This window comes from Oenanthe melanoleuca, chromosome 13 (genome assembly GCF_029582105.1).
Source record: "Oenanthe melanoleuca isolate GR-GAL-2019-014 chromosome 13, OMel1.0, whole genome shotgun sequence".
NCBI lineage: Eukaryota > Metazoa > Chordata > Aves > Passeriformes > Muscicapidae > Oenanthe > Oenanthe melanoleuca.
Window position 1 is genome coordinate 6,706,497 of NC_079347.1, and position 13,804 is coordinate 6,720,300.

Genomic DNA, 13,804 nt, shown 5'->3' on the forward strand with positions numbered 1-13,804 from the left:
TCGGCCACCCCCGCACTCAGCTGCGGGCTGTGCGGGAGAGCGGCGCTGTCCTGCCGAGCGCAGGGGGTGGGTGCGGGGATCGCGGCAGCCCCTGCGGGGCCGGTGCCCGTGCGGCCCGCGGCAATCCCGGGATCGCCGCCGAACAAAGGCGCGGCCGCGCCGAGCCGGGCCCGCCCCCGCCGCTCCGGGGCAACTTTCCCCCGGGCCGGCCGCGCCGGGGGCGGGGCTATGCTAATGAGCGAGGCGTGGCCCCGCCCGCCGGCGGCGCTTTGCGGGAGCCCATTGGCGGCGGCGGAGCTGGGGCGGGGCGATGACGCGATGCAAATGAGGGGGCGTGGCCGCGGCGGCCCCGCCCCCCGCCCGCCGGGGCTGCGGGGCTCGTGTTCGGCGGCGGGGATAGTCAAAGTGGCTCCCATAGGGAGAGACGGCGAGTCCGCTCGGCGCTGCGGGAGAGGGAGGGGGCACGGGGAGCCCCAGGGTCTCCCTCTGGCCGTCCGTCCGCGCCGCCGCCGCGGGTGCGCCCCTCTCGCTCCCTTCCCGGCGTGCGCCCGGCTCCGGCAACTCGCTTCCTGCGCGGCTGGAGGAGGGAGGAGAGAGGAGAGGAGCGGAGAGCGCTTCGGCTGGGAGAGGAGAGAAGAAAGAGGGAGAAAAGAAAGAAAGAAAAGAGAGAGGGGAGAAGGGGGGGGACTTGCCTCTCTTGTCACTGGAAAATGACACTTGATGTAGCAGAGCCTGCCGCAGCTCCCGTTCGTCCTATTGTTTCTTAAACTGCCATCTGATTTTTTTTTTTTTTTTTTTTTTTTTTTTGCCTGCTGCCATCCGAGGGGTGTCTTCATACAAAAGGGACTTCAAGTACTCCTCCGGCTTGCGAGCGCTGCAACCAGCCCCCAGCACCCCGCTAGCCCCTCCAAGCACCCAAACAAACTGCACACGCAGCAAACAGCAGCAACAAAACCGGGCTCTGATTGCCTCTGGATTTTTTTTTTTTTTTAATGTGCGTGCTTGTGTTTGCTTTCTCCGACTTGCTTTGATTCCAGCGATCAGCTGCAGAGAAAGAAAGAAAAGAGAAAAAGAAAGAAAAAAACCCCCCACATATAACAGTCCGCCTGGCGATTTTATCACTTTTAAAAAAATTTGAATAAAGAAGGAAGATTTGCGCTGTTGTTTCTGATTCATGTTTGGGATTCAGGAAAGCATCCAGCGGAGTGGGAGCAGCATGAAGGAAGAGCCCCTCGGCGCGGGGATGAACGCGGTGCGGACGTGGATGCAGGGAGCCGGCGTCCTGGACGCCAGCACGGCCGCTCAGAGGTAGGCAGGCTCCGCGCCCGCTCCGCGCCCGCGCCCCGCTCCGCGCCCCGGGGCGCTCCCCGCCCGCAGCGCTGCTCCTTTCCCCCCGCGCCAACAAAAACCCGGCTCTGCAGCTCTGCTACCAGCAGTGAGTTTCGCGTAGATGTCGCCAGTTAAATATTTATCCCCATTGTCCCGTAGGAATGAGTTTTTATTAAATAATGATAACAACAATAAAGGAAGCGGCGAGTTTCGCTAGGTACGGATAGGTAGGTTTCATCTCTCCGGTTCCTTGTGTTCGCTCGGAGGAAGGAGTTTTCAAAACTATGTTTGCTGCTGGTTTAGTCTTAAGATCTTCAAATGACACTTTCCTCCTCCGGAAAGCAGCGAGTTGTGCACGGATGTATCCAAAATATATTTTTCTACCTCGCTTTCCAATTCTCGTCAGAATCAGCAGCTCCCCTTCTTCTCCTCCGATAAGTAGGGAGTTTGCGAAGCGTACTTCAGGAGAAATTTAATTTGAAGTCCCTTTGTAAAACCACTGCCACTTGTCTCAGATTTTTAAAAATAAATCCCTCCAAATATAAGATGGGTTTGGCGAAGCTGCTCCCAGCCTCGTTTTCTCTCTTATTTCTCCTTCTTCCCATCCTCTTCCCCGAAAAAAACCAAGAAACCCAAACACAAACCAAAAGCCTGATGCTGGATTCGCAGCTTGAGCCCTGGAGCCGGCATCATCCGGCATCAGTTTAATGTTGACATCTCCCGGTGTCTCCCACCTCGCCCCGCACCCTCCCTTTGGAGCCCTCTAAGGAAGGGAAAGTTTCTGCAGGGACAGCCCTGAAATATTTGAAGTTGTCTCCTGGGCTCGGTGTTTACCCACCGCTCCGGCGCGGGAGGAAAGGCTCGCAAGATAAGGCACATGGGCGCTGGTGTGACAGCTCCGAGCCGAGTTTGAGAAGTGGCAGGACCGATGCTGCTCCGCGGGGCAACGCGCCGGCGGCTCTGAGCGCGGCTCCCCCGCCATGCAGGGCCGGCTGCGGGCGGGCACGGCCCCCGGGGAGGGCTGGTGGGTACCGGGGCCGGCGGGGGGGGGCTGCTGGGGGCTTCGGGCTCGCCACAGGACGGGATGGGCTCGGCGATCCGCGGGGCTCGGAGTTTGAGTCTTTCTCCGTGCCCGGAGGGAAAAGCCCCGGCGCGGCTCGGGGGAAGGAGGGATGCTCTGCCCCGGGGGGGCCCGGCCGGGTCCCGGCGGGGGAAGGCACGGGCCGGGGAGGCGGCTGGGGGGACGTGAGGCGGCCTCGTCGGAGCTGCCGCTAACCCGCGTGTCTCTGGTCCCAGCGGAGTGGGTCTGGCCCGGGCTCACTTCGAGAAGCAGCCGCCTTCCAACCTGAGGAAGTCCAACTTTTTCCACTTCGTCCTGGCTCTGTACGACCGGCAGGGGCAGCCCGTGGAGATCGAGCGCACCGCCTTCGTGGGCTTCGTGGAGAAGGAGAAGGTGAGTGCCCTGGAGCCCCGTGGGGGCTCGGCCGCCTCTCCGGGGCCCTCCCAGCTCCGCTCCCCCGGGGCCGCGACACCGGCTCGTCCCGGGAGCCACGGCAGCGTCCCGGGCACCTCAGCCTTCCCCTGTCCCGGAGGGCAGGCGAGAAGGGGTTGTCCCCTGATCCCTCGCTATGCCCGGGGCAGGGGAGAGGGCTGAGAGCTGCCCCATCCAACCCCGGGACACCCGGCGTGCGAGTGATGGAGAAGCTTCATTGATACTGTTTTCCTTTTCCCTCCGGCCTCCCGTGTCGCCTTTGACTTCAGGAAGCCAACAGCGAAAAGACCAACAACGGGATCCACTACCGCCTGCAGCTGCTCTACAGCAATGGTAAGGGCTGGGAGCCCCGGTGTGCAGAGCCCAGCAGCGCCCGGGCTGGCCCGGTTCCCCTCCGCTCCCGGGCGAGCCCGGCAGGCCCGAGCCCTGGGCGAGCCCCGGCGCGCTGCCGCTCCGCTCCTCACGCCTCTGCCTTGTTTCAGGGATCAGGACGGAGCAGGATTTCTACGTGCGGCTCATCGACTCCATGACCAAGCAGGTGGGTGCTGCGGGGCGGCCGCCGAGCAGGGGGTGGCAGCCGTCGGGGCGGCCCCGGGAGGCGAATCCCGCCCCCGCGGCGGGGCCGCTGTGCCCGGCGGGGAAGGGACGGAGCCAGCGGGTCCCCGCGGGACCCTGCCTGCTGCTGCGCTGCCGAAAAAATCACCCTCCAGCCGTCCCAGTCAGGGATGCGGATGGTTTTGCCGCTTAATTAATAAGAATTAACCTCCGGCCCCCGGCAGCCCCGGGCGCCGCCGGCACAAGGCGCTGCCCCGGCGCGGGGCTCTGTCGCTCCGTCCGCTCTCGGCGCTGCCGCCGGCCGCGCCGGCTGAAGGAGCAGCGGCTATATCGCGACACGTTTGCATGTCGGAACAGACCGAGAACCGCGGCGCGGGCAGCGGCGAGCTCGGTGCCGGACTCGGGGAGGGCAGCAGGGCTTGTCAGTGGATTAATCTTCATTTTAAGGCTGTTCTTTAGCTTCCAAAACAGAGTAGAAACGTGCGTGCCTACCTGTAAAAATACTTTTCTGTTTAAAACCAGTATTTTTACAAAGGGTCTATCTGAGCAAATCGATTCTCTCTCCTTTCTTTTCTTTTTTCCCCCTCTTTTAAAATTGTTACTCTGGCTTTTATTTTCTGCTTCTGTCAGAATATTTTTCTCTTAGAATATGTTTCTTTTAAATAGTTGGGATCGCTTTTGAGCCTTCTCATTCTTAAAATATGTTTCTTGCCCTCCTAATCTGTTTTACTTGTTAAAGAAAATTCTTAAATTTTATTTAAGAAAAACATTAAGGTTTTTTTTGTACCGCTAGGAAACGTCAGTCCTTGTATGTTGTCTGCAGGGACAAAACTCTTGGCTTGTATTTGGGTTTCTTTTCTGCAGCAAAACATAAAACTCTAAGGGCTGAGTTTGTTTTACAAAACTCTCTTTGAAGGTCCCAAAACATCTTTTCCTGCTATTGAAGACTGTCTTTCAACAGCCGAAAAAAAAAAAAAAAAAAAAAAAAAAAAAAAAGAAAAAAAAAAGAAAAGAGAAAAAAAGGAACTTGGGTGAATTTTACTAGACAATCCGCTGTGCATCTGAACTCTGTTATACTGTACACTTCCAAAGAGAGCCCATTCCCTGTAGGAATTAAAACAGCAGCAACATACCCCTCTTCATAAAAAATCCTGGAAAGTGTTTGCTGTCATTCTCTAGTTTTCAGGCTCAAATTGGTTAGTTTGTGTTAAAAGTAACAGAATCTTCCTGATATGTGAACTCTTTTTAGTCCTTTTGGAGCTTGTGTATTTCAGTGTAGATCGTGTGAGAGAGACTATCAATAAATATTATCTTTAAATAGCTTTCCTATCGTTACGGAAATGCAGAAGCCTCTGTTCATAATCCTGTTGAAAACAGAGCCCTGAACTCATGGAGAGCAGTGGATTCAAAATAATTTTCTTAACAAAGGCATCTTGCATATGAAGAGTTCATCCTAAGGCACTGTTTGACCTCTTGGTCTCTCATTATTATCAAGTCTTCAGAGGGTCTTTGGAGAGAAAGGGGAAAAAAAACCCCGAGATACAGTTTATTTGTAAAACCTACCGTGCAGCTTTAAAGCACATTCACAATGAAGAAGGAGGAGAAAAAAAAAATCTGTCTGATTTCAGGAAGTCTTAGAAAAACAAAGTTAGTGCAAATTGCAGATTTTGGGAAAAGTGCAGTGGGGTCGAGAAGCGAGAATTTTAGAACAAAAGCTCTCTGAGCTGAGATTAGAAAACGGGGAGCAAAAGGCTGTTTTAGACGCAAACATATTTGCTTACATATTAATTTCATGTCTGTAGTTTCTTTAGGCATGACTATAATTGCTTATGAAAAATTAGGGCATTGTCATGCAGAGACTGTGGCATGTGCCGCTCCGAAATTTTTCGGGGACCAGACGCTAAATTCTCCTTCTTCTCCTTTTTTAATTCTTTCCTTTCAAAAGTGAAATTATTTCAGAGTTGGGATCGCGTCGGTTACTGAATGCTTATTAGGAAGTGAAGTACAACACATGACAGAAGCTCACCCAAATGTTGAGTATATCATTTATATTTTATGACAGTGAATTATATAGAAGATTCTCAAGTAACTTTCAAATCATCAAACTGTAATTAAATATTGCAAAGACTGTCTGAAAATTCTTTAATTTTTAATGAAAGTTAAATATATATTGTCAGTCTACTTGAAGGTGTAGTATTTTAATGCATGACGCTTAGAACAAATTGGATAATGAAATGATTACTTTTAAATGAAACTGTTGCAGAAGCGTACATGTTTCAGCTGGCAAGTATCTGTTCAGTCCTCACACACACACACATTCACACACTCGATAATTGTGAATTCCCAGACTGAAATTACAGCTACTCTGAGGTTTCTGGTGGCAAATTAAAAATCCCACAGAAGCAAAGCTTGAATGAGTTAGGTTCCCCAGATCATACAGGAAAGTATCTGTGGCTTTTTTTTTTAATATTAATTTTTTTATTATTATTTTTTAATATGGACACATCAGATTTAAATATATTCTCTTTGTGTCACAGTTACAAATTGCAAGGTTTTGTACGGTTGCGGATTATTAAGTTAGGTAAGATAAAATGAAAGTCCTTCTGCAAATCAGACCTGGATTTCTGTGCATAGGATTGCTGCTCAGAGATTTAATGTGAATGTCCCATTAGCAGCATGTGTTATAGCAGTAGGTAGGCAGGGCTTGGCTGTGCTGGGGGCTGTGTATGTACTAAAGAGGAGATGTTCCTGCTCCTGAGTGTTCAAGCTCTGCCTAAGTCAGGGATTTGTTTGTGTGGCTGTGCCCAGCTAAGAAACTCATAGCAAGAGCCGTGTCCTGGGTGGAACAGAGGGATCTGCGTGTCCTGGTGCGTGTGTTTGTGTGTCAGCTGTGGAGCAGGATGGGAAGTGGGGCTGGAGAGTGGCACTAGTGGGGCAGCCAAGAGTTGTGTTGGGAGCTGCATCGCAGGGCAGAGCTGGGCTGGGGGATGAGCTGAGCCCCAAGCAGGAGCTCGGGCTGCACGCACTCCTTGGGAACGGGGGCTGTGGGATTCTAAACGGGAATCTGGCCAGTGCTGGTCTCAGACTGCATCATTTTGGGTTGTGTTTGGGTGTCGTGCCTGGCCTTTGGTGCTGGTCCCGGAGAAGCGCTGGGTGAAATGGGAATTACGAGGCTTTCAGGGGTCTCGCTAAGTTTCTGAAATGTGTCCCCGTCACTTAAAAATTGTAAATGCCACACACAAATCATTCCTGTAGCAGAAAAGTTCTTTCCAGCTCAGGCAACGACATTCGGTGTCAATGCTGGCTTAATAAAATTTTCTTTTATGCTATATTGGCACCTCATTTTATGCCAGGATCACATTCCTAATGCGCTCAAAACCCTGTAGGACCCCAAACTTTATAGCTGCTGCTTTCCGTAAGGCAGCAGCTTCTCCCGCAGAAGATCTGCCTCTAACAATGATGCATTTGGAAATTGCCTGCAAAAACGTGAAATATGTCTGCTCTAATAAAACTGGAGTTTTTAGGCAAGTCAAAGGATTTTAATATGTTTATGGAGAAGAGATGCCTTCTATTTCTTTGGCTGTATTTTCATAAAGTTGAGATATTTCACTATTAGGAAAGATGGAGGAAATAAATCTGAAATACTTGTTCCCCACCCATTTTTCCTTCAGCCGTTCTCATCCATAAGATATAACGGATGCTAATATGGCTCAGGCATCTTAACAATCATAAGTTTTGCTCGATGGCTATTGTCTATTGCTGAGAGCCCTCATGAGTCAAAAATCCTTCAGACTTAAACCCTGTTTATATTTGGATTTTTTTTTCAGAGCTATAACTCTGGATGCAAATGGTTTTTCTGTTGACTTGTCTGTCATTCTCTGATGTCTGCAGATATTTGATCAGCTCCATTCTGTGCATGGCATGGCCCTTCTCTGGCAGCTCCACGCATGGGAAAAAAAAATGTTATCAATAAGTTCAGAGGAGCCTCAGCAGACTCGGAGAAATTTCACACAAACATGAAACAAAACCTAACCCCTGTGACGGGGAAAGTTTACATTGCTCCAGATTTTAGCAGCTTTCTTGTGCCTTTGGTGAGATGTCAGAAGCGCAGGTGATTTTAATTTTCTTGTACAGAGAGGAATGGAGAAGTTTGGAATTTGCATGCATGATCAGGACCTGTGTTTGGGAAAATGTAAACTCATCACAGTGGAAAATGTGTTGTTTGGAGTCTGAGGGTGAAAACAAAGCTGAGGATTTTGGAGAGACTGCCTGAGCCAGATGGCCTGGTGCATTCCCAGTCTGGCAGCCCAACTGCTCCCTCCTGTATAATATACAGCCATTTGTTCTGGGATATTTACGCTAGAGCTGTTTCCATGTGAATGTTTGAAAACCATTAAAAATGAACATATTAGGAGAGATAAATTTATTTAATTTGTGTGAATACGTCGATAAGCAGGCTGTGAATCAAAGGCAGGGGGAGACTGGATAAAATAATTAGATGCTTCTGAATTGTGCATGGAGAGGCAGAGCAAGAACTCCCAGTCCTCGCCCCGGGACCAGCTCCGTGCTGCTTGTCCGGGATAAACCTCCCTGGGATGGGTTGAGGTTTTGCCTGGGGAAGGGGTAAAACCTCGGGTAATTGAGGGTTAAGGATTCAAAGCCAAATAAATGTAATTCACAGTATTTTCTCTGTAGATATAGAGTGGATACAAGCCTAATCCTCTCTGGGTGAAATTCTGGCCCATCTGAAGTCAATTGCAAAGCGCCTATTGAATTCGGTGGGGCCAGGATTTTATTTTCTCCCTGTGTGTACGGCTGTAAACGTCATTCCAAATAATTTTAGTTCTGTTTTGGAAAAGAACCTAATTTTAATGAGTTTTCCCTTCTCTTTTATTTCTGTAAGGGAGATACTTGGTTTTGCGAGGCAGATGGAATCTGAAAGCAAGTGGATTTAGATGCACGTTGGTGATTTCTCTCCTTCTCTTACTCTTTTAAAATCAAGGCCATGACATAACTGAGTAATATAATGACCATGATCTCATTCCTTCAAGATTGTTTTTCGTACAGTTCTGAAAGCAGGATTGCTTGACTGGCAAACTGACACCACGAGACGATTCTGCCCTCACTTGTACCAGCATAAATCTGGATTTATTCAGGAATGGTTAAGGACAAAATCTGTCTCTGTATTTTTTCAGCTTTTTTGTCAATTCTTTTATTGCTTTATCCTTCTGCATCTATTGGGGAAAAAGTAGATTAAATGAGAACTGTAGCCTTGACTTTTATATTGCCCCCCTTACTTTTTATTTCATTTTATTTTTTAAATTATTTTTTTATTTTTTTTATAATGGAGTCTGTTGCTGAAATGTTTAGGTGAATTTTTGGACGTACTTGACTGTGATGTGCTCAAAGTAGTAATTTTTATTTGCTGTTAAGCCGTGAATTGAATTTGATTTAACATTTTATGCAGCTTTATTTAACTAGATGTGAGGAAGTCTAATATTTTTGACACTGATTTTTCAGGCCTGATTTTGAAGTCTGTTTGTGCATGAGTGATTGTTACTCACTGGGATTTCTTGCAGGAAGGTTACTTGCGTGAGTAACAGCTGGCAAAATGGAAGATAAATTTTGTGGGGAAATGTTTAATCTGTTCAGGAGAAGAAACGCTGTTTTCAAATGCTTATGAAACACCAGCGAGTTAAAACGACATGAAGTAAACAATAAGAAAAAACCCAAAGTCTATAATTTTGCATTTCCTTTGCCGGTGTTTTGTTGTGCAACTCTGATGTGTATCTGCAGGCTTATTTTTAGCTCTGCTGTGGTCTAAGTTTATGCACTGTAACTTTCACTTTGTCTCTCATTAATATGATCCCAATTTGACAAAATCACGACGACGTTAGTGTGAGGGAACCCCGACCTGATCTCCCCGTTTCAAAGCCTGAACTTAAAACCTGCATAATTTATTAAAAAAAAAATCAAGATATTTTTTGTTAAAAAGAGTAGCTTTTCAAATCTGAGAGTTAAACATTTTCACAACAGTAACGTAGTAGACCCTTCCTGTAAAAATACTTCTGGCAGCTCTAACGATCTGAAACTTTAGCAGTTCCTGTTTCCTTTTTGAAACTAATTGTAGAATTAATGCTTCAGAGCGGCGCGTTTTGCGAGGCGGTCGAGTATCTGCAGGGCTCTGGGGCAGCCAGTCATGGGGGCAAACAGTTGGGGCTTCGCACGAGCAAATTGGGACACAGGAGTGGGGAGATGGGGATGAGCTGCTCAGAAATGAGCCCAGCACAACCTTCTGCTTCCCAGAATTTCCTAGGAATTCCTGCAGGAATAGGGAAGGCAAGAGGAGCTGCGTTTGACGCGGAGAAAACAAAATGTGCACGGGTGCAACTTCGATAATTGAATGCAAATAAAGTGAGAGGCAAATCCTTAGCGTGGAGGGAGGCAGGAGAATGTCATGCACGCAAAGAAGGGATCACTGATGCTAAACACAACAGACAAGGTGATTATGTACCACAGTGTTGACTCTGCCCGTTCATTATTGCTATTTAGTTGAGTTATTTAAGCAGCTACCTGGAGGTTAAGTAAGCACAGCAGCAGGAAGGGCAGAGGAGGAGAGAGGGCAGGGGGAAAAAAGAAAGTGAATTTTGAGTTCTGGTTTGTCATTTCTAGCGCTTCATTGATTCCACTGGCAACAAGCTAACCCATCCTGGGTAAATTCATTTTAGTATTTGGAAGTATGAGAAGAACGAGCTGAGTCCAGCAGCCCTCTCCTCCCATGTCACGTTGTGGTTGTCTGGAGGTGTTTGTCCCCACTAAAGGCCTCAGAAGTAGATCCGTTCTTTCCCCTCCCGCTCTGCATTCTCAGAGGGAGATTATTTATTAACTGTTTATAAAGGCCAAGAAGTGCCATGAGCTTCCTCCTTGCCTGGCCTGTCCCACTGCCAGGTGGAACCTGATCTGGGGTTTTCTGGAGTCTTTGCAATGTCCCCGCTGACTGACCCCACCAGGTGTCAGCCAGTTACTTCAGTTCTCTGGTTTGCCTGGAAGAAGCTTCTCCCCATCTTCCCTTCTAATGCAGGGAATGAGGCTCTTCTGAACTTGCCCCACCTCCTGCTCTAATACATGTAATTCCATTTTCCAAGGTTTATTGCAAGGCATCTGTATCTCTCTTGGGCACTGATGTGGAAGTTGCTCAAGGTGGGGGTCCCAGCTGAGGTCAGGGGTTGCTGGTGTCTGTGTTGGGGGGACTTTCTGTGCATCCCATTATCCCAATGCTGGGCTCACAGCTGTGGTCACTCACTTCTGGAAATGAGGGGGCACAACCAGGTGAGACTCTGGGCTCATTAGTGGCAATTAGTGGCAGCCTCTGTTTAATAAGCTATAAAACCCCAGCTCAGGAGCCCTCAGATTTTAGGGGAAGGCCTGCAGCAAAACTGAAGTTAAGAAGTTAAAGCTACCAAAGATAACACAGGCCCATTCCTGGTATTATTTATAGAATTATGAAGTAATTTTACAATGCAGTATATTAATATTGCATGTTGCCTTTTCAGTTGTGTAAGAGTCAGTGCATGCTTCTTCAGATTTGTGTGTCTTGAGATTTGTGCCCCTTCTGGAAGTACCACACCTCTTACCCTTCATGGGTTACATTTGTAAGGGCTGGAAAAGCAGTTCATTCTATATTAAGGTAACTTACTTTTCTGTCAGTATTTTCTATGCTTCCATTTCAAATGGATCTCATTCCTTAAAATGTGTTTCATCCATAGAGCACACTTCTTAAATTTCAGTCTCTATTTTATCGTTAGCTCTAGGGAGGCCCATCTCAGATGTCATTTTACCTGCTGAGTTTTCCCCCCACAATTTCTTCTTTTAAGTTCTGTGTTTTAGAGGCTGAAAAGGTCACACCAAGCTCAAGGGTAGTGCTGATGCTCAGATGCAGGGGTGGTCATCCCTCCAAGGCTGGGGCTTGATCCCAGCTCTGGAATGCCAGCGTGAAAGATTCAGAAACTTCAGTGCCAGCAAAAGATGCTGTTGCAAAGGAAACTCCACTCTTCTTTGCTACTGGGGGGCTGCTGCCTGGGAGCAGGGGTGGCTGAAAAACATGCCTGTGGGGCTGAGATGGGAATCCTGTCCCACAGGGGCTGTGAGCACTAACCCAGTTCGTTTGTGATGCCGATCTGTCGCTGCTCAGTGGGAGCAAATGCAGACTCCTCTTGAAATGTGAACACTCTGCCTTTCCACAGTTTTAGCTTAAAGGATTCTCCCTGTGCTGTCTCAGAGTCAAATTTCTCAAGCTGGTTGATCCTCTGTTTGTTTTGGTCTCCTCTGCTCTGGTAGGGCCTTCTCCTCACTTATTTATATCCCGGTACTATGGAGGTGCTCTCTGCAAAGCGCTGGATCAGGAGGTTCAAGGCAAGAATCAGGCCCAGGCGCTTTCTCAGGAGCTACCAGGAAAATGCCTGGGTTGTGCAGCTTTTCTAATTAAAAATGCATGAGCTCTCTTTTATTTTTTTTCCTTCTTCTTCTTTTTTTTTTTTTTTTTTTTTTTTTTTAATGAATAGGACCCAAAGTATACCAAGCCTTGCTGATTTTTTCTTTTTCTTTTTTTTTTTTTTTTTTTTTCCTCTCCCTTCCTTTTAATGCTATTAGGTTTATATTTTATTCTGAATTGAAAAGAAAATTGTGGTTGTCTTGACTACTAAAAAAACCCATCCTACACACCGCTGGAGAGATGTGCAACAGAGAGGAGGGAATTTAGCTGTGCTCAGCTTGTGTTGTTTTACAACTGCAGGTCTTGGAGCAGGTTTGGTGCCTTTAGCCTGAGCTGTGGTTTGCAACTTGCTGAGCCTTTGCTTACCATGATAACTTGCTTGATTTTCTCCAAACTCAATTTTATGTACAACTAAAGATGTGTTTTATTTTTAGGCAATAGTATATGAAGGCCAAGACAAGAACCCAGAAATGTGCCGAGTTCTGCTCACGCATGAAATAATGTGCAGGTAAGAAATACCCCTCTTCCAGTTAATTAGTGATGAGAAGATGAATCTGTCTCCAAAAATCTAGGTTGAACCTACAGCTATTTTCGGACTTAAATTTATCTTTCTTGCATTAAACAATCCCAAAATAACACAGTTCGGTGTGTGTGTAATTAGCAGCAAGGTCTCAGTCGTCACACTAGTTTTCAATTATTTATAAAGAGTTATTCTTAACAGAATGCTGCTGGTTTTCATTTAGACACTGTAGCCCACAAAAGGTCTCCTCACCGAAATTAACAGTCTATTATAGTCTTGTAGCAATAAATGTCTCTGCCCCCAATTCCCAACAAAAATTCCTCAACAAAATGACAAATAGTGTTTATTACTATTTTTTTTTTTTAATTTTTATTTTTCTTCTGGATGTGCATTAAGGAGTGAGGTCAGGAGGTTCTTTTGTCCTGGTTGCTGCTCATGCAGAGTCCCCTCTCTGCCAGAGTGGAGCAGCCGATTCTTCTCTGAGCAAAAGATGTTGTCTTCTTGATTTTCTTTAAACTTCCCCATGCAGATTTGGCTCTGCTCAGTGCTCTCTTGCCCTGCCTGGGGTTGGTGACTTTAATTCAGTCAAATATCTTCTCCCCCAAACTTCTGCAGCTGCTTCCTTCTCTGTTCTGGCTGGTTGAAGTAGGTGAAGCCTCCTCTACTTCCTTTTTACCACAGACCCCTTCGCCACCTCAGAGAGCTTGACCTCTCAGTCTCATTAAAGTCAGTGGGTGTTTTTTGCATGTCTGAAAAAATCATTTGTTACATGTTATTCGATGGCAGAAAATAATTCCCTGGTGGAAGACAAGGCGTTCTTGCATAAGCTCATTGTTACAATCAGTTGTTTTAAGACTGTAAAAATGCCATTGCATGCGTTGTAACTTTTACAAAACACATTTACTAAAAAGGAGTAACTTGAGGGTAAAAACTAGTACCCACTTCTAAAAGAATAAACTTGGATGAGGGTTTCCTGGCAGGGGAGAGTCTTTGACAAAATACTCAGATGGAAACTTCTCTGTTGGTTAATTTTTCTTTTTTTTTTTTTTTTTTTTTCTTAATTCTTGGGATCTGCATGTCTTGTCCTCCACTGACAGCTCCTCTTGCTAAAACCCTGCTGGGGGGTAGCATCCTGTGATGAAGGCAGAGAAGGAGTTGCTCCCCTTGCTCTGCCAGCTTGGGTGAAACCCTGCATGGCCCCCCCCCCTCAAATTCTTCATTGCAGCAGGATTTTGGGGGATTTTAGTCTTTATATTGTGCCTTTCTGGGCTGCTTCCTTCAGTGGATTTCGATTCTTCCAGGAAATCAGAGACACTGGTTTGCAGCTCCAGAACAATCAGCATCTCCAAGAGGTGCCTGAGCCTCTGCTGCCCTTGGGAGCCTCGGTGCTTTGCTGAGGACTCCCAGCCACTTCTGC

The 13,804-nt window shown here is 47.4% G+C and overlaps 1 protein-coding gene across 7 annotated transcripts in view; it reads left to right on the top strand.

Annotated features, from left to right (window-relative positions):
* Window positions 1–352: 352 nt before the first annotated feature.
* EBF1 (EBF transcription factor 1) overlaps window positions 353–13,804 on the top strand; it is a 263,837-nt gene continuing 250,385 nt past the window's right edge. For 3 of the 7 annotated variants that reach the window (XM_056502104.1, XM_056502106.1, XM_056502107.1), the window contains exons 1-5: window positions 353–1,308; window positions 2,626–2,782; window positions 3,091–3,154; window positions 3,304–3,359; window positions 12,302–12,375. In XM_056502104.1, the coding sequence (XP_056358079.1) occupies window positions 1,175–1,308; window positions 2,626–2,782; window positions 3,091–3,154; window positions 3,304–3,359; window positions 12,302–12,375 (485 nt within the window). In that variant the 5' untranslated portion in view covers window positions 353–1,174. The remainder of the gene's footprint in view (window positions 1,309–2,625; window positions 2,783–3,090; window positions 3,155–3,303; window positions 3,360–12,301; window positions 12,376–13,804) is intronic. The other 4 variants (XM_056502100.1, XM_056502101.1, XM_056502102.1 and 1 more) reach the window with 2 other exon arrangements.